We start from the raw sequence: 25,306 nt of genomic DNA on the forward strand, positions 1-25,306 counted from the left end.
CCCCCCCCCCCCGCCAAGAGCTGAGAAAACCCAAGTATAACTCGTGTCCTCTGGCCCGGGGAGCAAGGGGAGGCTGGAAATAAGAGTAAAGCTTCTCGTTGGGAAAGTGTCGGGTTCCCTCTCGGCCATGCCAAGCTAAACAAGCCACGCTGTTCGTCTGCTCGCAGCAGAAGAGCTGGTTTTCCCTGTGGTAGCCCTTCCTCACACCTGTTTTGCTTTCGGTTAATCTCACTCGTACACCAGCGTCGAAACCCCGCGCAGGGTCTTGGCACGGGCTCCTTGACCCGTCGTGTGCGGAGTTTCGGGGAGAAACGGGGGGTTTTTCTGCCTCGTTAGATTTGCCGGAGGTTTTCCAGCGGGGAGCAGATGCCTGCGGAGCGAGTTCAAGCTGCTGACAGCGGGCTGGCTTTTCTCCGCTGCCTTTCAAAGGCGTCCGTGAACTGCAGGTTGCAAACCACAGCTAGATGACTTTTTTTTTTCTCTTCTAGTTTTTGGTGATTTTTTTTTTTTCTCCCCCCCCCAATCACACCGTTGGTGACTCACAGCTCCCATGTGATCACTGAGTGCAGCAGGTCGTCTGTCATCCAGCTAACAAGCTTCTCATCCCGTTGCGGTCGATCATCCCTGTCTCTCTTACGATTCCTGGGATTACTCCTGGCTTTTTTGGCACAATATTCCCATCCTTTTCCCTCGGGGTGCTACTTCCTGGCTCTCCTCCACATCGAGGACCTTTCTAACGCGCCCTTTGGGGTCAGGAGCAGATATGGGACATCACCGGTGGCTGCTGCTCGGGCTCTCCAGGAGACTCGTTAGTGCAACCCCTTAATGCTTCCTTTTTCAGTTGAGTTTTTGCCCCCATAGATGTTTTTTTCCAGTGGCCTTCAGGTTCTTCTGTAGATCTTCCTCTGCATTCATAGCTCCTGCTGGGTTTTATGCTGCTGTGTTGCTTCTCTACCTTGAGTAGGCTGGTCCCGCTTGGTCTCCAAAGCCCTCGCAAGCCCCCACCGTTGGGTTGTGGTGGCCAAAACCACAGTGAAGACCCTCCCGATGTCCCTGGGCTGCCGTGGGGACATTTTCTAGCTCTGTTGGTCATGGAAGGGTGCGGCACTTCCTCTGGGCAGACAGCTCGTCCTCTCCTGGCTCTGCTTTTTGGCTCGCAGACCGGCAGGTTGGCCTCTTTCTTGGAAAAGAAACCACATGTCGCTGCACAGCTGTTTCTGAGAAGATGACGATGCCCAAATGGTGGTAGTTTGGGAGATACAAATTTAACATCGTCTTCTGGCCACCCTTGGGCAGCCCTGACAAGTCCTCCAAGGGCTCCACGCTGTCCTGAGAGAGCTGAAGGGAAGCGTTCAGAGCTGCGGAGTAGGTCCCATCCAGACACTTAACGTCTCCCTTCCACCCTAGTGGGACTTCTCCAGCCCTTGGTGACCGGTGAGATGAGGCACCTCATCCCTGGCTTCATCTTTTTCCTTTTCAATCGGAGCTCAACAGCAAGATGGGGTCCTTGGCAGAGCAGCTTTGGTGAGCAAGCAAGTCATTCCCCAGTGCTCTTCTCTCCATGGAGAGGTGCTGGTGCTCACGGTGGGATGGGTGCCCCAAGCTACCGGCTCTCCTGCACCTCCACCTTGAGGTCCTGCTGCTCCAGCTCGGGTGTAAGGTGGCGCTCACCAGCCCCGCACAGGGACAGCGTCTCCGGTTAAGCCTTGGTAGAGTCCTTCACCCAGATGTTTATATGAAATCTGTGAAATTGTGGCAAGCTCTCACTGACCATAAACATGCCAGGGCGCAGAGCCAACATCTTGAGATGTGTCATGCTTCCTACGGCTCTGTCTTCCAGAAGCGCGCAAGGCTTCCTGAGCTCTGCTGACTCGGGCAGCTTGAACTCGAGCCCACGTGCACGAGCCAACAGGCGCTGGCCTAGTTTAGTTTAGGGTTTTTTTGTTGTTTGTTGTGGGTTTTTTTTTTCTTCGGTGTGAGCAGTTTGTTTAAACCCAGCTGTCCCCACAGGACCCCTGCCCTGTTGGCGTGAAGACTTGGGTGCTGTCTTGAGAATCGACAGTGGTGCTGGATGGGCGATTCTTTATTGCCGCGCCAGGCTCGGGGATCTCTTGGGTGACTCTTTGTTGCCGCGCCAGGCTCGGGGATCTCTTGGGTGACTCTTTGTTGCCGCGTCGGGCTCGGGGATCTCTTGGGTGACTCTTTGTTGCCGCGCCGGGCTCGGGGATCTCTTGGGGGACTCTTTGTTGCCGCGCCGGGCTCGGGGATCTCTTGGGTGACCAGTGCTGGGGGAAGTGCTTGACTTGAGCATTAAGTAGCTGATTGGTGCCAAACCGGTGTCAAATCTCCAAGCTTAGCATCGGAGGAGTAAGAAATGCAGCGGCCAAGCACACAACGAAGACATTGCATCCCGTGAGCCCATCTGCTCGGCACACGGAACAACCCAGGGCTCGCTCGATACCGTAGAGGTCTTGCCCAGAGAGGTTCGCGCAGGTTTTTGTACAGATACAACGCGCACTGATCTGTCCAGACCGGCAGGAACAAGCTCCGGAGCCGCTGGATGGAGCGTGCCTGGGCACAGCTGAGCCGACAGCCAGCCAGGGTGCCGGGTCTGCATTTTGAGGGGAAGAGTTAAGCTTGGGCGTGACAGCAGTGGCAGGGAAATCCTGCACGGCGAGAGCCGAGCGAAGGGTGACTAGGGCTGGTGGTGTTGGGAAACCCTTGGTGGAGAATGGGTGCTGGTGGGGCTGGAGCTATTCGATGTTTTTTTTCTGAGTCCGTGGTGCATCTCTCGGCCTCGCTGCCCAAATGGGATGTTGGGAAGGAGTCAGGGAGGGGGAGGAGGGTCTTGCATACCTTGCTCTGGGTCGCTGGGACGAGCTGGAGCTCGCTGGGATGCTGAGTCAGCACATCCAGCAGCCTCCCCTTGCAGCAGCGCCGTTCCCCACCTCCGTCTGCTTGCCGAGACCACTTCCTGAGCAGGCGTTGCCTTTCTAACTGCTCGAGGGAGAACCGGTTGCGATAGCGGGGACAGGATAACCCTGGAGTGGTGACAGAGGCTGGAGGCATCCGCTCGTCCTCGAGCACATGGTAGGACGCTGGGCCACACGTCTACGGGCTCGCGTGGGGTTTTGGGGTCTGCGGTGAAAGGAAATCCTGTTTTTTCATCTAGAAACCAAGCATGGGACCCAGTTGATGGGACTGATTCCGTGTAGGGATGTGATTCCCCGCTTCTGTGCAAAAAAAGGTTTGGTTTTAGGGGAAGTGGGAGCTGGAGGGGAGACCGGGGCTTGTCCCAGCACCCACCCAGCGGGAAGGATAGGTGCTGGGTGGCTGCTTCAAGGTTTCCTTGTGGCCATTGCTGCGTGTTGCTGGTGGATGGGCAATGTGGGGCGGCTTTGCCCTGGAGCCAATGTGGTCTCTGGTCTTCGCCTCTGGGAAAGGTGGGGGGGGGGGGGGATTGCTGGTTTCAATGGTGTTTGAAGGTCCTTGTCTCCTGCTCTGGAGTTCCCAGTAGTGTGGTTTTTTTTTTTTTCTCTTGCCAAGAGCTTTTCAGACTTGGTGGGACCAGGATGTTGTGCGTTTCCTCCAGGTTGTCCTGGTGTCCCCCCCACAGCCTTGGGTTTCCCATGGAGAAGCAAGGAGAGCCAGTCCCTGACCCATCCATCATCCTGACCTGTCCCTCCAGCCTCTCAGAGTTGTTTTATGGCCCCCCCATCCCCTTCCCATGCTGCCGTTTCAGCTGATGCTCCCGTGCTCATGGGGCTTCCCAAGCCCCAAGCGGGGCCATCACTTAAGGGACAGAAACAATATTTGATTATTTTGTTTTGCTCCAGAAATCAGGCACAGGCCGAGGACTTGGTGAAGCAAAAGGCAGGAGGTTTTGGCTCCTCCTGCACCAAAATCACTTTATCTTGTGCTTGTGCAAGGCTTTGGGGGGGTCTCTGAGACCCCGCTGAAGGCTACTACCCCTTGAAGTTCAGTTGTTGGGGGACACTTTGGTTGTTTGGGTCTGGATAAATACTGGGAACAGCTTTTCCTAAAGCTGGGAAAAGAATATTTTGTTTAGCCTCAACATCTTTTCGTGTAGAAGGGGGATTTGGGTCAGAGAGCTGATGCCAAAGCGTGAGCAGGTTTGGAAGATATCTAAGGGTGGAGGTGCCACGGTGTCTCGGGGGGAGCCATCCTGCCCCCACATACAAAACAAACCCAAGGAGGAGACCAAAGGACGGGAATCATGCTGATCCCCAACCTACCAGATGCCTTTCGGAAGTCTTGGGCCCGGCCTCTCTCCGGTGGAGAGATCCCACATGAGTCACCGTGTTGAGATAAGCGTCAAGTTGCGGAGAAAAGCTCTGACCCGCTCTTCTGGCAGCCAGCTCTGTCCCTCCCTGGGAGATATCTGCAGTCCCTGGTTTTGAGCCCAATCCCATCTCTTCCAGTGTTTCTCCACTGAAACGGCTCAAAAAAAAATAGTGGATCCGACGCGAGGGATGACTGGGACGCGTGGTGCTGGCAGGAGGGATGGCACCGTGGCTGCCAGCACTCCGAGCACCCTTTGCTGTGGTTTTGGAGCCGGTCTAAAATTTACGCTGCCTGTACCCTGCCTGCACATTGCTGCCTCTTTTGGGTCATCTCCAGCATTGCTGAGCAGCTGGAGGGACCGCGTACGCGTAATTCTGGGATTAATACAGCTTGGTGTGGCCTTGGTGAGTCGATGGAGGAATCACTTGGTGGAAAGTAGCACCGGTGCAGTAAAAAACTCAGGATCCTTTGGCTGGGGAGCACTGAGCCACATCCTTCCAGGATGCTCTTATCCCTGCATTGTTTTTTTTCACCTCGTTATGGAGCTGGACATTGTTCTTTCATCAGCAGAATCTGCTTCACCTCCCTTGCAGTGATGAGACAGAGTCCTCCAAGCTCCGGAATCCTGCCACTGCCCCGAGCTGAGCAAAGTCCCAGCCCAGACAGCTCCTCCCAGGCCAGAGCGTGGGTTAAAGCACAGGCAGCTCCCAGCGGTGGGTTATTTGTTATTCGTCCTGCTGCCACGAATTGATCCCATTGCGTGTGAGCCCGCAGCGCTCGCCTCCTGCCGCTAGAGCAGACACGTTGGGTCCAATAAGATTTTATCCGCTCTGCTCTTCACGCTCCGCCGTCGCTTGGGCCCTTTGCGGTGCCTTTTCCTGCCCGTGCAAAGTCCAGCAGCAGAAATATCAGCACCTGGATGCTGGTTGCACAACCCTGGGCGTTTCCAGCCCTTAAATACACGAACTTCCAGCACCCTGCGCCTGCGGAGGGGTGAAGGGACCCGCATTGCTCCCGGGAAGCCCAAGCAGAAGCGAACGTGGAGCTGTTGGTGTCGCGTGAACGCAACGACACCATCCCCGGCTCCGTCAGCAGCCGCCTTAAGCCCGAATCAGACGAGACGCGATGTGCTGCCAGCACGTCGTGCTTTGAAGAGCTCCTGTCCTCAAGGTCACCTGCCCGCAGGCTTAGGAGCGGCCTTAAATACTGCCCTGAACTGCCATGCAGGGCAAAGGAGAAAGAAACACATCTCCTTTCTATCTGCAAACGGCCGAGAGCTTTCAGCGGAGCAAGACCTGGAGCTACACGCAGGAAAACCAACCCCAAACGTGCCCGTTTTGAGGAGGAAACGTGAATTTTGTGGATCTGGCCAAGCCCTCCCCCAGCAAAGCCTGTCCTCACGCCAGCTCATCTGTATTCAGGAGCACGAGTGAAAATCTCCAGCTTGCTTCTGGCAAGCCACAGCAAAGGGTCGGAGAACGCCACCGTCTCGCCTGGCTCCGGGGAGAGCGTTTGGATGCTCGTGTGAGGCCGTGGGTGAAATGATTTCTCCTGGAGAGCGGCTGCTGAGCCCGGCATTGCTCCGTGCTTGCTTGGGATGGAGGAAGAGTGTCTACCCTGGCACAGAAATACCATCCAAGAGCTTCAGTTTGGCATGGGTGGCCTCCCAGCCGGCTCCAGGCTGAGCCTGACGCACGTGGAGCACCCAGTTTGCTCATCCAGGTGCTTCTGGTGGACGGGGGGATGCTGGTTGTGCGAGGGAAAAGCTGCCGTGGAGCATCTCATGGTGCTTGTGCAAAGCCCTTCCCATGGGCCCTATTTAGAGTGAGTTGGAGAGGAGGGTCTCTGTGCTCTGCTTTTCCTGTTGCCCTCTCTCAGCCCGGAGCCACACGCTTGTGCCCGGGGATATCAGGATTGCCGAGCAAAAGCGCTGCCGGCACCTTTGCCCGCCGAACGCCGCTGTTTGCTCTGCAAACACAAGCCCAGCTTGGGTTGGACCTGCCGTGGCTCTGCCAGCATGGACGGGGCCTTGGAGAGGTGGTCTCACAGCTGCTTTGGGCTGGAAGAGCCAAATTTGGGGCCATGGGATGGATTTAAGAGATGGGCTGGGATGTGGGAAATGAAGCTCCTGCTTCCCCCCATGTCCAGCGAGCTTTTGGGGAGCTAAACAGCTTTTATGGTGCTGGGAGCCGGAACCTGCCCCGTTTCTTGGCCATCTTGTAGTCCCGGGTGACCGAATGTTTCCAGTGTGGGATTCCTCGTTGTGCCGATGCGGCAGAAATCCCTGTGGCCAGGTTGGGTGGTAGCACACCGATGAACACCGAGCTGCTCACCTGGCCACCCCGCGGCTCCAGCACCACATGACGTGGGGCCACGGGGTTTTTCTGGAGCTGTCGAGCAGTGATCCCACTGCATGGGCCCATTTGCTGGTTTTTTTTTTTCAGCACTGCCGGTTGCTCTTGTGGGGTTTTATTTGGGCCACGAAAGGCCACATGTCAAGCCAAATTTTTCTCTTTTTTTCAGGTTATTTACAATATGCAGAAGTTGTAGGAGCTGCTCATGCCGGTGAACGATTCTTTTGGTACCTTTTGCTCTCAAACACCCACGATTAAAATGTGAGCCTTAAGTAGGGAGCTAGTCTTTAATTCCAGAGCTCAGTCATGCCTTGCGACATCTTGTGTTACTCGGAAGATGATGCAATAACTCACCCCTTGCCTAATACCATTGCTTAAATGGCAAGGTCCCTCAGCCTGGCTGTAGAGGAGCTAACATATCTCTTTTTGCCTCATTTTCAGTTCACTTAGCTGGAAAAAAAACAAAGCCTGGAAGACCACATGGAGGCTCAGCTTTCTGGAGGTGGTCACCTGGTTTTGGGGGTTCTTGGAACCCCTCAGATTGCTCAGAAAAAGTGGTATTGTAAATTCCTTTCCCATTTGCTTCATTTTTGATTTTTGAAGAGTTCAGTTGAGGTCTAACCCAAGTCATCGCCCTCTGGAGGAGCTTTTTTCCCCTTCCCTTGACTGGAGACCGGTTCACCTCATCCTCAGACCGATGTTGTTTGGAAGTGCTGGTCCTTCTGCAGCGGGAACCCACCTGATCTGGGACCTGCTGGAGAGCTTGAGTTGGAGCTTAGTCTCCTTCCTCCTCCTTTACCACTGAGCTATGAGATGTGCAAAGCATGTGGAGGTCAGGTAGGGTTCCTTCCTCCCATCTTGGAGGACTGTGTGCAAGGGAAACCTTCCGTTGTATTCCAGGGATGGAGCCATACGCAGTTGAACAGCTTTTGAAGTTTGGGAAATAATACTGGGTTTTAGATTTTCTTTAAATTGTCGCTTCTTTACGCTCTTCTACACTGTCACTAGACATTTTTTGGGAGCTGGGTAGAAAACTTTCAGGAGAATATAGTTTCTCCGTTAAACTCTTCAGCAGAGAGAACCTCTCCCTGTTTTGAAGTGGTCTAGTGTCTTGATGGAAACCACCATCCAGAAGATCACTTGGCTTTAGACTCTTGAACTTCCTTCTTCGGGTTTTTAATTTGAAAGTCACAGAATAATTGAGGATGGAAGGACCCTCCAGAGGTTTTCATCCCGCCCCTGTGCTCAAAGCACAGCCGACTTCATAGTTAGGTTGCTCAAGCCGCATCAAGTTGAGTTTTGAGCATCTCCAGGCATCCCCCCTCTCGCATGGAAGCTCTTCCTTGTCCTCTTGTTGCGCGTATCCAGGAGGAGTTTGGCTTCGTTTTCTCTACACCCTCCAATTAGTGGCTGTAGGCAGCACCTTCTTGCTCTCATCTTGAAAGAGAACCAGCCCAACTCCCCCAGCCTGGCTCCATCCATCACATCTTCCAGTCCCCGATGGCTGGGGACCTTCATTGGGCTCACTTCTTTGAACGTTGGATCTGTCAGCATCTCTGTGACCTCCTGACGCAGTGGGGCAACGTCGCTCATGATCACAGAATGCTCCAGTACAAAATAAACCAGACCCTTTGTGTAGGAAGCGTCTCTCATCCGAGCGGTGACGTGGAGAAGCACCTCAAGGTACATCCTGGTGGTTTTGGGGTTGGTGATGAGCATTTATGCAAAATTTTTGCACCTAGATACATGATTTAGCCTCTCGAGCCTGTTGTTAACCTCTGATTATCAAGCCTGATTGTGACAGCCTCGATGAGTCAGGGCTTTTATGTCTCTTCTGGAGATGTTGGTCTTTGTCTAGAGCTGGGTCCACCGTGTTGAGGGAGAACTCCTGATCTCCACATAACTCCTCCCATACTGGAAAATTCACGGGTTTTTCCCTTTTTCTCTGTTTTCTTGTGTGTGTTTTGGCCACGGGCTCACGTGATGGCTCGATTTTGAAAGTGTCTTGATGTCCTGGCCGGGTTGCTTTAACTCTTGGGATAGAGGAAAAACAGAGAGGAGAGACCCGTGACCCTGATACGGGGGTGCTTGACCTCTTGGAGGGGAGCCTGTGAGCTCAGAAATGAATTCCGATTTGCCACGCTCTCTCGGGAGACGCTGCAGCCGCGCTCCTGTGGTTAGAGGAGCAGCTCTTGCTGGATTACCATAGAGGGTAAATTTGAGCCTCCTAAGTCCAAGACATTAAACTCCCTCATCTCTCGCTGTTTCCAAGAAACCAGGATTTGCAGGGAGTGCAGTTACGTGCTCATCAGGAGAAAGATAAATCACCGCATGTTTTCCTCTAAAGGAGACAGTTTCTAAAAATAGGAGCCGTGCTGGAGCTCTGGAGAACAAAAGAGTCCCTGGAAGGCTCCTGCCACTGTCTTTTCTCAGCGATCGGTGCTCTCTGCCCCTCTCCATCCACACGCTGGCAATTTATAGGTTTAAAATCTGCTGATTTGGGAGAGGCTGGGTTGTTTGTTTTTTTTCCCCCCCCGTCTTCTCCCCCAGCGTTCCCACCCTGGCCGGTTGGTGACTCAGGCTTTCCTGAATGAATGCTGCTGGTCTTCCGTGACCTTGGCAGCTTGGCCCTGGATCCTGCTGGCCTTTTCCAGAATAATTTTGAAACCAAAAGGACCTGATCTGGGAGCCAGGGATGCTGCCACCTCTCTGGGATGGGCTCCGACAGTGCCAATGCCGGATAAATCCTGGCAAGGTGCATGATCCCAGCTCTGCCTCTAGATGAAAGAGCTCCAACCCCGTCATCTCTGGATGAGACCTACACGTCGGAGCCCTAAAAATCTCACCTCTAGGGTGGCTCACCTAAGATTTTTAGAAGGACAGGAAGCCAACCCTGGCTTTTCATGTCTCTCCTCTGCTTTCAGAGCAGGTTCTGCCCCGTGTTCCCCATCTCCATAACCAGCGTGGTGGCCTGAACACCGCGTTCCTCCTGGTTTTATGGCACGTAACCACTAATCCATAAAATAAACACAAACTGTGAGTGACCGTGTCCATCCCGGAGGGCAGTTTGGGCTCTCGTGGGCTGAGCCCACAGACCCTTGCAGCAAACCCCATCTTCTTGGCCGTGTGTTTCCAGAGCCCTCCCCATTCCCTTCCCAGGCCGTGCAGCTCAATCCTGCTCTCTCTCATCTTTGTATTCAATATTAAAGAGCCCCTCTGGGGCCTTGGTCGGTGCGTGGCGGGGGCTGAGCTGCTCTTTGCACATCCACAAGCCCCAGGCATGGTCTGTGCTGGATCTGCAGCCTCCACCAAGCTGTGGACACCTCCTTCCCGTGGTCTCTGAGTTATTTCCATCACACTGGTGAGCCCCAGGCAACTCTGGGGCTGCTGGGCATTCCATGACCCAAGATGATGATGATGATGATGATGGGAACAGGGACATGGAACCCCAGCAGCACGCTTGCTTGCCTGGGGCTGAGCTGCTGGGTATCCATGACCCAAGATGATGATGATGGGAGCAGGGACGTGGATAGCTCCTTGTCCTAGCAGCACGCTTGCTTGCCTGGGGCTGGTTTGCAGCAAGAATTCACCCAGTTACGCCTCGGCTTCCTCAAGCTCCCAGCCTCACCTGTAATAAGCCAGTCCACGTTTTCCACACAGGTGTTGTGTGGCTGGACCAGGACAGGGGGATCCGGCACAAGGAGTGAGACCCCACGTCCTGCCCTAAGCTCAGCCCCGGCTGACGGAGCCTCTGGGCCAGGTAGATTCCATCCAGACATCTTCATCGGATGCAGCGAAAAGCTTTCCTTTTCTTGAGGAAGGGGTCTGATAGAGCTCAGCAGACCCTACAGATCTTCAGGAGGCATTTGCCTGCCCGTCACCGCTGCCTGAAATCCTGCCTTGTGTCTTCTCACGAGCAGGTTTAGAGGTGATTTAACCCAGGAGCCATCCTGGGGGTTCAGCAAACCCTGAAGCGAAGCTCCTCCAAGTCCCAAATGATGCTCAGGCAGCCAGAGAAGCCCTGTGTGGTGTTCCAGGGACGTGTGCCAGCACCGGGGAGGCTCGTGAGCCCCGTCCATAGAGCCGGGGCCACCGATCTTCTCCATAGGGTGGACCAAGACAGCCCTTGTCCAGCTGCTCGGCCGCGGCTCCGCGCCAGATACCTCCCAAGCGAGCAGGGGTGGCGGGAGCACGGCCAGCGGCGTGTGCATCTTCCCGTTAAACTGCTTAGCTGCAGGAATGATTATACATCAAATAGTTGTGCGCGGGATTAAACCCTCTTAAGTGTGGCTCGGAAATCCTCCGGTAATCCAGACCCGGCTGTAGGAGGGGGAAGGACGGGCAGCAGGAGCAGAGGGGGTTTATCTGCTGGGAAAGCTTTTTTAACACACAAAAAATATAATCACCTTATTGCAAATTGCGTTGAAGAAGCCTCACTTGGGCACTGACCTTGGAGCTTTCCTCTTTGTTGCAGATGAGCCTGATCCTGCCCTCTCCGGTGCCGTCCCAGCCACAGCTCACAGGACCGAACTCGGGTAAGTTCCCAAGGGATGTCACAGAGCGGGGAGCACCTGGGAGCCCATCTCCCCTTGCTAATGGTACTCCAGTTACACAAAACCCCAAAATATCTCCCCCAAAGAGGGTTGTCCCACCACTGAGGGCATCAGCAGGTCCCTTCGGAGCCAGCCAGCCCAGTCGCCTTGCTCAGAGCCGTGTTGGCTGCTCTAATTCATCTCGTTTGTCCTGCTTCCAACAGCCCACCCTGCTTCTGCTTGCCCTAAATTTCCCCTCGGAGCCCTCCTGGTTCCCCTCGGTGCCACTGGGACTGTTCCTGCTGCGAGGGAGAGAGCGAGATGCTGGGAGGTGGATGCTTGATTTGGTTGCGTTGGGTGTCCCAAATAGCTCTCAGCACCCTGAAAAGGCAAATTTTGGGGTGCCAGCCCAAGGCTCGTGCAGGGCAACGATCGTTGTCCCTCCTGGTGGCACCAGGGATGTGTGCCTGGCTCAGAATCAGTGACTTAACCTGTTCAGCAACACAACCAATGCCCAGCACGTTTTAATGGGCTTATTTTAGTATCTGCTGTTGACTGATCCTTCCTGGGCCAGTGGTTTCCTTAGCGAGTTATTTTTAATAACGTTTGCAGGGTTTACAGTGCACGTGGGAATCACATTTCCCTGATATCATGCCACAGACAATGGCGAGCCCGTCCTCCAGTCCCCAGTAACTTCTCTCGAGTCAAAATAGGGAAAGATTTGGAGCTGGGAGGGTGAAAGTGGTGGGGTGGGACCCCTAAATGTGGCTTTTTCCAGGAACAAGCTGGAAATAAATAGGTTTAAAAAGGAGGAGAGAGAGAGAGGCAGCACGAGAACCGTGTGGAACTGGCAGCCCTGCTGTCTCCGACAAAGGCGCTTTGTTCTCCTGGCAGCACAACTTGACCCGTGAGATAGTGTTTTGCTGGCCTTGGAGCAGCTCCTTGCACGAGGGCTCGGGGCACCGGGCTTCTCTGGGTGTCAGGCTCTGCAATCGGTGAAATTTCTTCCCTAGGGATGGTTTAGCAGCGGGTAGGAGCCGGGATGTGGTGGTTTGCATCCCACTCTTGGCCGTGCCTCCGAGCCACAGGTGCTGTGTAGAGGGAGAAACCGGGCGTGAAGCTGGCTGTGGAGGACAGAAGCTGGGTCACATCCTTGGGGCAGGGATTGAGGTGTGGAGGGGTCTGCAGCTCCGTGGACACCCCGAGTCTGTTCAGCTCCAGAGCTGGCATCTGCCAAACCTCTCTGAAGCTGCTGTCAGGGACGTTGGGGTTCCTGGGTCCTTTGAGCCCCAGTTCAGAAGCCTAAGTGTGGGGATCTGATGCCCCTGCTTTCCCACGGAGCCTCTTGCCACCCCAGCCGAAGCTTGAGGCTCTTGTAGATCCTTAGAGTCATCTCAAAGAACATCAAGTGCCTCTGTGTCTCCCTCATGGCCCTCACCATGCCCCTTCTTCCCTGAAAAAGCTTCCAAGCCCAACATAAGACTTTCAAAACCACCAGTCTGGGACTGGCCAAGGGTGTGCTCAGCCCCTCTTGAACACCCAACGTGTCTTCAGTGCCGTGGTGGTACCCGCAGCACCTGCCTGAGGCCGCCTCGTCCCACTGTAGATCTCACTGCATGGAGGCCCATGTTCTCCAGGTGCTTGATGAGGCCTTCCCAACTTTGGGGCCCTTTTGGAGGGTTTGGAAGAGGATGAGGAGGAACCACCTTGACCCATGTTGGGAAGAAAGACTTCCCACTCCTGCGGTGGAGAGGGATCACCCAGGGACTTCCATTTAATCATGGAGGCAAACCATCCTTTGGTCCCAGAGACCTTTGGTTTGGTCCACGTTGACACTTAAATCTATTTTTTTGCAATTTTGAAGAGCTCGTTGGCCTGTTTTGGCCTGATAGTGATAAGTGTCATCACTAAGAGCAAATATCCCTGTTGAGCTGGGTAAAAAGGAGGCAGTACGGTGTCCAAGCATGCTGAGAAGTTGAGAGGAAAGGGAAAGAGAAGCAGAGAGTGGGGTGGAGTGAGGGGAAGAAGACTTCTGGCCCAGGGCAGGAATCAGTGATGTGGTGATGGAACCCAACGCTCCTGGCATGAATGGGGCGGGGCCATCGTAGGGAGCAGATGCAGCCGTTGCTGAAAGGAGCTTGGAGCAAGCCCAGGAGAAGATGCTGAAATCATTCAAGGGAAGGGACAGGCTCATTTTTGACCCAAGTCTTTTAATATTTGGGGTGATGTGGGAGTCATCATGAAATCCCCAGTCGGTGTTACGCCGTAACACCCTGCAGGCTCGCTCTGGTTCTAGGACAACCCTTTTGTAAATGGCAATGTTTATCCTAACCCTTAACGGGTTATTAACTCTCAAAACTTACTTACAGCTCCACGAATGAAGAGCATTTGGAGTTCAAGAAGGCTTTGTACAGAACGGATGCCAGGAGCTCCCTAGACCTGCGAAACATGATGGTGTCCGGCAGCGTGACCTGGGACGCCTCCGCCCTGGAGACGAGAGCGGGCGATGGGAGAGAAGAAAGCACTTTAGAGAGACTTTCTGGCTTGAAGGACTCCAAGGACGCGCGGTGTGTAAATGAGTCGGCGTTCGCCGTGGAGCCCCAGGTTGTAAATACCGTGCAGGTGGATCCTGAGCAACTGGAGAGCGACTCCGAAGAGCTGGAGGGTGACAAGGCGGCAGCAGAGACCCCCAGCCCTTGCGCTGGGGCATCGGGCAGCGGCGGGGAGGAGAAATATCTTCAAAATGAACCAAAGCAACTTGAAGGCCTCAGCAAAGAGCACTTAGATAAAAGCAAGAGGGGAATCCAGAGGGTCGACTGGATTTCTAGACCCAACAAAAGCCCAAGTCCTCACTACAAAGACATAAACAAGCCAACAGATGTAGCAACCAGCTTGCCCTTTCGGGGACAGCCTGTGCGTGAAGTGCCTCCTCCGCTGACGCCCACGGTGTTCAGAAAAACGCTAAACCCTGTCCTCGGCAAGTCCAAATCCCTGGAGAGCTCCTCATCCCACAGGAAGGGGCTGATGGTCGACTCGGACTTGGGCGAGATCAACCAGCTCAACGCGGCGGAGTGGACAATCCAGAAGCCGGGTCTTCAGCTTGGCGCAGACCTCGCTGTCGGCAAACAGTCCTGGACGGTAAATGCCGAAGACTCAGTGGAGCGGATCCCGTTGATGTCCCTGGACCCCGCTCCCTGCAGCTCCTACGACATCGAGATGAGGCCCTACGTGTGCAGCGTCTTGTTGGAGGAGCAGGGGAAAGAGGAGCTGGGTCCGGAGGAGGACCCGACGGTGTACACCTGCATCGAGTGCAGCATTTATTTCAAGAAAAAGGAACATTTGATGGATCACATGCTTCAGCATAATCGTGGACCAGGGAGGGACCAAGACAGAGATGCTTTGGGAGGGCAGTGTCAGTTCTGCTGCAACGAGTGCGGGTGGGCCTTTGGAGACCCCACGTCCTTGGAGCAGCACAAAAGGCTCCACCAAGAATCTAGGGAAAAAATTATCGAAGAGATCCAGAAGTTGAACGAGTTTCCGGACGAAGGCCGGGAAGCCCGGCTGCAGTGCCCCAAGTGTGTCTTTGGCACAAATTCCTCAAAGATTTTTGTCCAGCACGCCAAGATGCACGTCAAGGAGAGGAAGGACCAAGGGGCAAAGAACATTAATCTCTTCGGAAGTGTGGGCAGCGGAGAAATACGGGATAGCCCCGTGCACGGCATCTACAAACACTTCAAACCAAATGAACACATGTCCCTGCAGATGCAGGTTCCACCTCACGGCAGCGCTAAAGGGCTCAGCACCTGTATGCTCTGCAGCTTCCCGGCCCCCAACGAGAACATCCTCAAGGAGCACATGAAATACGCCCATTCTCAGCTCTCCTGGGACACGGAGGTGTATGAGGATGATCCCAATCAACCAGGAACGAGCAGAGATGCCTACAGCCCGGCCAGGCCAGGCCGGTTTGCAGAGACGGATTATTTTGGCAAAGCAGACCGGCTTTTCCCTCCGCCTCACCGAGAAAGCGCCTCGCATTACGAAGCTGTCCATGGTTTTGCCCTAACTCACCCAAGACACGAGAAAAGCAACGGGGCTAGTAAAAAGGACTATCAGACATCAGGCTTTCATGCCAGGAAAGCAGCTCCGTACGCTGCCCCGCACAAAAACCTGGGGTTGTCCGGTTTTTCCTCCGCTAAAGCTTATTCCCAGTTCGCTCTGCAGCAGCTGAAAAAAAAAGCAGCAGCTCAGCACCTTGAAGGAGAAGGCGACGGTCTCAGGAGCCACCCGATGGGGTTGGAGGAGCTCAGGCACAAGTGGATGTTGGCCAATGATGCTGGGAGCATGGAAGAGGAGATCTCTGTAAGCACAGAAATAGATTTGAGCGAGAACAGAGGCGTCAAACCCATCACCATCCCTCAAGCTGCCTTGGACCTCAAGAGGACGTTCAGAGACGCCTTGAAAGCCACAGACTCTTCGATAGCTTCGGAGGAGCAGCAGCAGCAGTTGCGGAAGATGGTGCCCATCATCCTCCTGGAGGAGGTGAACCTGCACCCCAAGGCGACGAAGCGGCCCCGGGGGAAACCGTACAAGAAGAAAACGACGCTCCCTTCCCGGGAATTCATGATGGAAGAGCCCCTTCCCTTGGATATGCTCCTGTTGGACGCTCCTCTGGAGGGTCCTCTGGAGCTCGATGACCTCTTGGACTCCGACTCGCCCATGCTGAAGAACGAGGAGAGGAAATGTCCCTACTGCCCAGACAGGTTTCACAACGGGATCGGGCTGGCGAACCACGTACGGGGCCACCTCAACAGGGTGGGGGTGAGCTACAACGTCCGTCACTTCATCTCGGCAGAAGAAGTGAAAGCTATTGAGCAAAAATTTTCCTTCCAAAAGAAGAAGAAAAAAGGTAGTATGTATTCAATTCACCGTGCTTTCTATTTTCTTGTTTTAATCAGTGGGGTTTTCTCCTCCCACCAAGAATTGGGTACGTATGGTACTGTGGTCAACCTGAACTGTGGTGGCCACAGCACAGCTGGTGGCGTGTGGTTGTCTTGGGTGCAATACCCACCCCCCCACCCCCTTGCCCGGAGGCCTGACCCAGGGTTTTTCACGCCGTCGTTGACTCTCTGTCCTTCTTTCCGCAGTTGCAAACTTCGACCCGAGTACTTTCAGCCTGATGCGATGCGAATTCTGCGGGGCCGGTTTCGACACGCGAGCGGGTCTCTCCAGCCACGCCAGAGCTCACCTGAGAGACTTTGGGATTACCAACTGGGAACTCACCATCTCGCCCATTAACATCCTCAAGGAGCTGTTGGCCAACTCATCGGAGTATCCGATGCTGCAAGCGGCGATGGGAACGGAGCCCTCGTCCCCGAGCCGAGAGAGGGAAGCTCACGGCTTCGTGCCCCGCAAGACCATGACCCCCATGTCCGAGTGCAGCATTCCACGGTCTCCTCTGTCCCCGTTCCCCCCATCCTGGGGAGATGAGTCCCTGCAGTCCTACCGAGATGGTAAGTGTCCCCGAACGCCCCGTGCGAGCCAAAAAACCTTTTGATAACCCCAAACCGTCGCATCCTGTTGAACAGAGCCTTGTTGGAGGGGGTGGTGTTTACAGGGAAAGGTTTAATTGGCGTAACCTGGTGTTAATTAATCAGTCTCCATCGTTGACACTCTGTGTCCTGTAAAGTCCAGCGCTGGTTCGGGGGCAGAGCCTTGGAGATGCTGGCAGATGAGAACTGGGCAGCGCGGTCTCTTGAGGGGCAGGTGGATGGAGGGGTCGCGTCCCACCGGGGAGATTTGGACCTTTGGGCTTTGTAATGAAAAAGCGTCGTGTTTAGGAATGAGGTTTCCAGTGGGGAAACCCCTAAAGCTTTGTAAATCGTGGGGACAGAGTGTGGCTGGGTGGTCGCTGGTACCGGTCCAGCCTGGTGGTGCTCAGCAGGATGCGGCCTCTGGTCCAGGGATCTGTGTTCACCCCTTGGATAATTATTTTCTGTAGGTGTTATGTTACTGTGGGGACAGAGTGTCAAGGATTTGTGTTAAAAGGATAAAGGATTCCCAGTGGATTTGGGTCTGTGCTGGTCCTCCTCCATTAGCGGAACTCCAAATTATTCAAACTATCTGCTCCATCCCAAACAGCTTCCAGGTTTTTCCTTGTAAGGCTCCAAAAACCTGAGTTTGCACTAAAAGCTTGGCAATGTTCTTCCAAAGACTAAAAACTTGCTCATGCACTAGGAAAAACAACCACCTACTGACACCTGGTGCTTCTGGCAGCGTCTTGGGGTCCTTGAAGCAGCTTCTCATTAGGTTCTGCTCAGCCTTAATCCTACGGTAGATCCATCCCTGCAGCGAGAAGCTCTCTGTCTTTAATTGAAATATCAAAGAGCCTGTAATCCCGGCTCTCCAGACTGTTCCACATGCCTGGGCTGCTCTTTGGAACGAGCCTTGAGCCGAATGAACACAAATCAAAATATGAACAAACCCAAACTCTTTTTCTCTTGGCATGGCAAACCTTGGGGAATGAATAGTTACCGGCCTGGGGTGGTGGTTGATGCCAACTAGAGGCATTTTGAGGGGCTCAGCTGCTTTTCTGCTGCCAGTGGCTGGATGTTCCTGCTGGCCGTGACTATCACTCGGCAATTTTTAGGTCTCCCAGTGCCCAGAATTCACTGGCACAAGCAGTTCTAGATAGCGCCGCTGTTTTAAAAACTAGGCCTTGGGTATTTTTTAGTTAAGAAGGGTGGAAAGTATCTCTGTGAAGAAAGAGTGGCCAACTTTTGGCAAGAGCTGCTCCTCGAAGAAGAGGTTAATGCAGTTCTTAACACAGCAGATCTAATATCAAATGTCCCCAATGTGAAGTTTTAGGAAAAAAAAAAAAAAAAAATGGGTCATGTCTTGAAATATGATCTTGCTTATCAGTTCGGGCAACGTCACTCAAGTTTTTTTTCAGCATGTGATGTTGGCCCGGGGCTGGGAACATCTCCTGCGCCTTGCTGTGCCCATCTCCAGTTGCCTTGAAATGCTGGTGGGTGTCTGGTGGGAGAAATCGGGTCAGGAATTGTCCTTTTAGCTAAAAGGAGTTGAATTAGAGCTTGATTTTTGCTCTGCTTCAGCGTTGTATTTAAACCCAGATAAGGTTGGGGACATGTGGGATGAGCGGTGGGTGAGGGCGACCTGCCCAGAAGCCAGAACTCAAACACCCCCTTAAGCCGCGCGCCTGGATTTAAACTTGAGTGCTCCGCATTCCCTTACGAGTCACGTCTTTGGGAGGACAATGCCAAGAAAACGGGTAAATTTGGAAAGCTTAAAAATCCCCAGCCCAGCAACCTGTTGTGTAACCAAAGCATGCGGAGCAGATCACGTGGAGATAGCGATCGGTGGAAGGCTTTTGTATTTAAATCCAAGCCTGAAGTCTTAGTTATGCTCCCAAGCTTGCAGAGGTGACTCGCCGTGAGTCGAAACCCTCCGTGTTGTCCTCTCAGCCCGAAACGAAGCTTTCGGGGCACTCTGGCTTCGTGCTGAAAGTGTCTGTCGTAACCGATTTCAGAAGGACGCGGCGCCCGTTGCGTTGCAATATTTATTTAACTCTTGCTCCGGGTACGGCTGCGGGGAAGCAGCTGAGCAAACAGTGAAGCGGGTTTGGAGGTCGGGGATGGCAAATCTGTCGCTGGGAGGATTTTAGGCGTGGGGTGGTTTTTTTGTTTGTTTTTGGTTTTTTTAAGCCCACTTGTCCATGTGTCTCTTCACCCGTGAGACGTGCGAGAGGTCGAGCAAGCCGCTTGCTTCTGCGCCTCGACCGCTGCAGCGAGGTGCTGCCTTAAGGGCACCTGCTTAGCTTTAACGTTGCCTTTTATGCAAATTCTCTAATTTAGAGAGGGTTTTAAGCAACGTTAATGAGATAAAGGCTGTTTGCAAGTTATAATGGCGGGAGGATCTGGTGGCACCGTGCCGGCAGCCCCGGGCTGTCCGGGGCCGGTGTCGCAGCTCAGCATCTGCAGGCAGCTCCCCGCGAACCGCTTCCTGCTTCCTTCCTCTCCACTTCCAGACCCACCAGAAGGGCCCTGCTGGCGTTGCAAGATGCCTCGCGAGCTGTTAAGAGCTAAGAATATCGGTAGACCCTTAACTGAAACCCTGTGTCACGGGGACAGGGAGAAATCCCCTTTTTTGGGGGAGCGTTTTTGTGAACCGTTTTCTGCGCCGGCTGCGGTTCGTGGTTTCTAACGAAGGCAGAGGATTTGGCTCCGGGTGCTGGGAGATTGACTCAATGAGCATGGTGGTGCTCTTTGTTCTTGGGGTTTGTAAGCAAATCGCCCCAAAACCTGAGCGGTTTGGTCCTTGGAGGGGGGTGAAGTCGCCCTTCCCGGAGCTGCTCGCAGGAGGGACGCGAAGGAGAAACGACGAGCGGCGTGGGGAAAGGGCTGTGGGTTTAGCACATGCTCTCTTGCTGGTCTCGCACCCTTGGCTGCTTGTTTAAAAACAAACAACAACAAAAAAAACCCCAACACCCTCCACCTCTTTAAGCAAAACTAAAAGTCAAAGGGAGGAAGTAGGCGTTTGGGTCTGTGGCGAGAACTTGAACTTGGCGGTGCCGGTTGTTTAGATGGGAGCGTGTGTGGCAAAAACAGGATGTTTTGAGATACTGGTGGGGGGATCTCGGAGGTTACCTGTTCCCTCCCCGCTGCTTCCAGGCAAGTTTATGGTCACTAAACCAACCAGAACGTGGCTCTGGTGGAGACTCCGCTGCCCTCACCGGGCCTTGCCCTTAGAAAGCCGGTGGCGTCTTGGGGTATTTTTAATATCTAAACGCATGACCGTTCATTTTACCCATAATAAGCAGAGACAGCAGTTTGTGCTTTCCTGTAGACCCAGATCTTTCAATCTCCCCTCTTTGGTCCTGAGTTTAGACCCTCGATTGTTTGTGATTCCCTCCCCAATGAGGCTGAACCCTCCCTGAAGCGCCACGTTAGGAGGGTTATCTCGGCTCCTGCCCATCCCGGGACGGGCTGTGACGTAGGGGAGGTTGCAACACTCGCTCTGGTTCGGTTTACAAACAGCTTAAAAGCCTGAAAACCTTTTTTTTTTTTTTTTTTTAAATTTATTTTTCCCCTCACCCTTTTCTGCGGGAAGGCTGGCTCCCAGGCTGTCACCAGCCATCCCCGTGGAGTCGGTGGCTTCTCCAGGCCGGTCCCTGCGTTCAGCACTGGCTTTTCCCTGGATGTTGTGACGGGTGAAGGTGTGTCTTGCTGCTGCAGCCGCCTCCTTAAAGCCTGGCTCGGCTCCTTAGCGAGGCTGTTTGTGTATCTCCTGGCCCAGAAACTATTGGCAGCCGCCTCGGAGAACACGTGGCGCCTCTTGGCAGGCGCTGGGAAGCGTTAGGCAACTGCATCCTCTCCAAAACTGCTCGCAGCTCTCCTTCCTCGTAGCCTGCCTCACCTCGCTCTGTCGCCTGGACTGTTTCACAAGCTGGGCACCACCATCCTCCACTCTTCTTCACCCCTTTTTTTCCGGATTTAACTCCTCGTGATCTCCATTCTTGTCCCAAACTGTTGAGGTCGTCTGCTAGAGCTGGATTCTTCCTCTCGATGCTCCCAGGCCACGACTATGATGTTTCACCACGTCTAGGAATAAGAGCGAACGTGAGTTTTTCCTTCTGGAGTGCATCCAACGCAGCGTCAGTTTGGAGGAGGAGGAGGAGAGGGTCCGCTGAATGGCACAAGCTTAGGGAATGATTGTGCAACTCTTCCAGCTGCTGCTTTGCTCCTGTTGAGCACCCAGATGAGGAATCGGGCGTGGGGCTTGCCCTGACCATGGCCAAGGTCCTGCCTTGGCTGAAAAGTGTCTTTTTCTTCTCTAGAACATAATTTTCAGACAGAAACATTCTTAGGGTCTCCTGGGTTGGAAGAGACCCCGAAGGATCATCGAGCCCAACTCCTGACTCCACATAGGGCAACCTAAAAGTTAAACCCATTATCTAAGTGTTCTCCAAACTCTTCCTGAACACCAACAGGCTTGGGGCCACGACCTCAGCCCTGGGGAGCTCCTTCCAGTGCCTGACCACCCTCTCCATGAAGAACTCTTTCCCAACGGCCAATCCGAACTTCCCCTGACGCAACTTTAAGCCGTTCCCTCGTGTCCTATCGCCAGACACCGGAGAGATCGGCACCTCCCTCTCCGTTCCCCATCACGGGGACGTTGGAGACAGCGACAAGGTCACCCCTCAGTCCCCTCTTCTCCAGGCTGACCAACCCTGGTATCCTCAGCCGCTCCTCACAAGCCCTTTCACCATCTCCATTACCCTCCTTTGGGTGCGTTCTAATATTTTTATATCCTTCTCAGATTTTTTTGGAGCCCCGAAGTGCCCCCTGGACTCAAGGTGAGGTCACACCGAGATGTGGGACAACCACATCTTTTGACCGGTTCACTACACCGTGCCAGGATACGGGTGATACGATGATCCCAAGGCTCTTTTTCCAACCTGAATGATTCTTTGATTCTGGGTGGCCCTTTTGGCCACGAGGGCACGTGGTTGATGCCCGTTGAGCTTCCCATCATCAAAAGCCCCACATCCCTCTCTGCAGGGCTGCATTCCAGGCCATGTGGAGAACAGAGAGCTCCTTCCAGTGGACAATGAGTGAAAAAGGGAGAGCGTCTGAGCGCCAAGGCCTTCAAAAGTGGTTTTAGGGGTGTCCAGGGGGAACCCTCATGTGGTCTGCTCAGAGATACAAGTGGGCAGAGACCCCACAGCCCCTTCAGTTCCTCCCCCCCGCCTCTTCTGATCCAGGATGCGCGAGTCAGGAGGAGCCTGTGACTTTGTGCTGCCTGGGCTGGGGACAAGCACAGCCTGTGCCTCAGCGAGAGGCTGGAGGAGATCAGGAGGGGAAGGCTCTTCCACCAGCACAACTCAGGCTGGAAGAGGAAGTTTATTGTAGATTTTATGGCTTTTTCTTTTTTTCACCTCATTTCTTCCTTGACACTTTAACTTGAGAGCAAAGACCTCAGCAGCAGCTCCGATTTCCACCCTGACCTTTGCTTCCTCTGGTTAATCGTGGATGCCCTCCACAGCGGAATCAAGATGCTTTGTGGATGTGGCCTTTTGTCCTCCTTTCCGTCGAGGAGCACGCCTGCACGTCCCGAGTGGAGGTTAGAAAAACTTTCTGCAGGTCCAAACCTGACCCCCACCTGCCAACGAGGCCAACTTCAAACCCAGGTCATGTTGCTCAGGGCTGTGTCCTGTTGAGTTTGGAGACGATTGGAGGTGCCTCCACCTCTCTCCCTGGTTAACGTGCCCTGAGGACCCTCCTCGTGTTACAGTTCTTGGGTCACACTCTCTTTTTGTGTCGGCCTTTCTGATTTTCCTCCCCGCGTGCTCATTCTGTGCTCACCCGCAGCCTGACCTACTTTCCACCCTCTTTGATTCCCTTCTCGAGTTCCAGGTTATTGAAAAGCTCACGTTGGCCACCTCCTTCCCCTGCACAGGGATAACGTGGGCCGTTGCCCTTGATATTGTCTTTTCTCCTGGTCTCTGAAGATTTCTGAGGGTAGGCAGCGCCATAGGGAGGCCGGACGTTGGTTTTTAGCCTGAATTTGAGCTCAGTTTTCACCGCTGCTGATCTGTGGCCACAAGGGACGGCGTGAAATCTCTCGGCCAGATCTTCCAGCGCAGGAATCGTGGAGTGACAATCTCTGGGGGCAGCACTCGAAGGCAGATGGTCACAATAACCTATTTCAGTCTTGGCAAGCAAGGATAGAAATTCTCTTTCCTGATGTTTATGTGAGACCTGGGTTGGTAACTGCTGGAGAAGGGGATGTTGCAGGAGGGGGAGCCCTGATTGGGATGAGCCAGGGATACCCACGGATACTGCAGCCATGTCGGGTTCAAAATCAGCCTCGTGGCCACCTCCACATCCTAGCAGGACGTCAGTGGAGAAAGGAACAGCATCTATTTCTTTCATTTCTCCTCTCCCCATTAAATTTCGCTGAGCTCCTGCACCTGCCACAGCGATTCCTCATGACCTCCTAGTCCTGATGATGGTTTTTCTCCAGCTCTTTTAAGCCTAGGAGAGGTTTTATGTCTTACCACCCTGGTAGAGAAAGAAGAGAGGAACTTTAGGCTCAGTTTGTTAGCAGCCTGTCCTCCTCAGCAGAGCCAGCGAGGGGAATCACCATGTTTAAAATGATCTGATAACTCAAATGCACGACAGAGAGCTGGCAAACCCTCCCGCCTTGGCAAGGAATCGGCTCGCACAGAGCGCTGGACGCAGTAGGCTGGCCAGCAAAGACAGATGCTTTCATCCTCACCCCAGACAGAGCCCGTGAGCAAGCCAGCGATCAGGCAGCCCTGCCTGGCCTGGTCTTTCCCCTACCCCGTGTTGCTTTCGCTGGATCTTCAGGAATATCTGGCTCAAATTTGGGGAATTTATTTTTTCAGACCACGGGGCAGCGCTGAGCTCTGCAGCATAGAAGTGGCACCAGCTGCCTCACAGATCATCCCTCGAATCTGGGTTAAAGCAGCAGGTTATCCACCCGGAGCCTTTTGCCAGGTGCAGTGAGGTTCTCGACCGCTACGAGGGGCTTTTCTCTCCCCTCTTCTGAGCGTGGTTTGTGGAGAATTAGTGTGAGGATGTTTCACAGGTGTTTGAGGACTCGTGAATCTCTGCACTGCCCCGCAAATGTGAGCACGTGTTAACCTCAGCACCCAAAATCTGCCAGAATGAGACCCTCTGTGCTGTCACTGCATGGAGACTCGAGCCCCTGGCGACCTTCAGTCACTGCTGCGGGCTTTGAAACTCCCTAAAAATGACAGGATTTGACCCATCATGGCTTCTTTAACCTCACAGAAGCTGGTGGTAGAAGGATTAACCACCTACCACCCCTTTTTAAGCTTAGAATGCAAAAGCAAGGAGGAATTTGAACCTCCATAGCTTCCCCATGCTGAAAAATGAGGTGCCCAGTGTAGGTCTGGTTTTGTTTCAGCTGTGGCTCTCGCGGGTTGTCTCCTCTTCCCACGCTGCCTCTTCTTGGTTCGGTTTTGTTTATGCACTCTGGGAACAGCAGGCGGGTTTGCCATCGCTTGTGGGTTTTCCTGGTGTGATTACAGACTGAACTGGCCGGCTTTGAAGGTGTATTTTCAACTGCTAAGCCCAGAAACTGTACAGAAATGCTTGTGGCCACGCTGGACTCTGCCTGTCCTTCCCCCAGGGAGGTGAGGAGGAGGATGGAGCTGAGCAGGGAACTGTCCAACGTAACAATTATATGCTCCGTCTCTCTGTATTTCTATTTTTGGGCTGCAGGAGTAACTTTTACCTGTAAGCTTCTTTGGCTGGCACTTTGTTTATCACACTGATGTGCTGGGAGGGGATGGGGATGGTTCCAGCAGGGGTTGATCCTCTCTGCTGGCCGCTGAGGTCAACACACTGCGCTTGTTACAGTTGCTTTGCGATCCAGGTGGATTTTGTTTCACAATCCAGGTGGATTTTGGTTTCCTACGCGCTTTTCCACCACGTTGCCTCCTCCTCGCGCCACGCTCCCGCGGCGTTTCCCGTTCCTCACAGTCCTCGTTGCTTCCCTTTGCCTCGGGCAGCGCGCGGCTGCATCTCCCTTTGCAGGGCTTGCGCTCTCCCAACTCCTGCTGTAACTTTGGAATTGCTCTTGCCAGAAATCTCGAATTCTCAGCTGGTTTGGGTAGCGCTTGTCGGTCCGTTTAGGAGCGGGGCTTTCGGGGAGATTTTGATGCTATTTCCTCTGTCCCCTTGGGTCTGAATCTGTGCTCGGGTGTTATTGGTACCCCCTGCTTTGAGGAGGGGTGGCAGCACCTTAGGAGGTGGATGATGTCCCCATATCCTCTTCTGGACAGCAAATTGCTTCTCTTTTGCTTTTTATTGGAGTGTTTTGAACAGAAACAGGGAGGAGAGAGGATGAAGAAGGCTTTGGGTGGCCTTTTCCCTCTTGGGAGGTGGCCGGGTGGTGGCTGACGGGGGGATCCTGTCCTGTGGGCATGGGGCTGGGATGGGGAGAGCCCCGTTCCGTGAGGGGCAGGTTGGGCTGGGGGGGCGCTGCCTGGCCCTACGGGGGGGCTGGGGGGGCTGTGGTGTGAGGGGGCATCATGGAAGGGACAGT

At 53.9% G+C, this 25,306-nt stretch overlaps 1 protein-coding gene across 1 annotated transcript in view; it reads left to right on the plus strand.

Annotated features, from left to right (window-relative positions):
• WIZ (widely interspaced zinc finger motifs) overlaps positions 1-25,306 on the plus strand; it is a 47,804-nt gene that overhangs the window by 15,355 nt on the left and 7,143 nt on the right. Inside the window, exons 2-4 of the mRNA XM_026867600.1 lie at positions 11,134-11,194; positions 13,561-16,100; positions 16,336-16,701. Coding sequence (XP_026723401.1) covers positions 11,134-11,194; positions 13,561-16,100; positions 16,336-16,701 — 2,967 coding nt within the window. The remainder of the gene's footprint in view (positions 1-11,133; positions 11,195-13,560; positions 16,101-16,335; positions 16,702-25,306) is intronic.

Source organism: Athene cunicularia, unplaced genomic scaffold, assembly GCF_003259725.1.
Source record: "Athene cunicularia isolate RWA unplaced genomic scaffold, athCun1 SCF_9, whole genome shotgun sequence".
Taxonomy (NCBI): domain Eukaryota; kingdom Metazoa; phylum Chordata; class Aves; order Strigiformes; family Strigidae; genus Athene; species Athene cunicularia.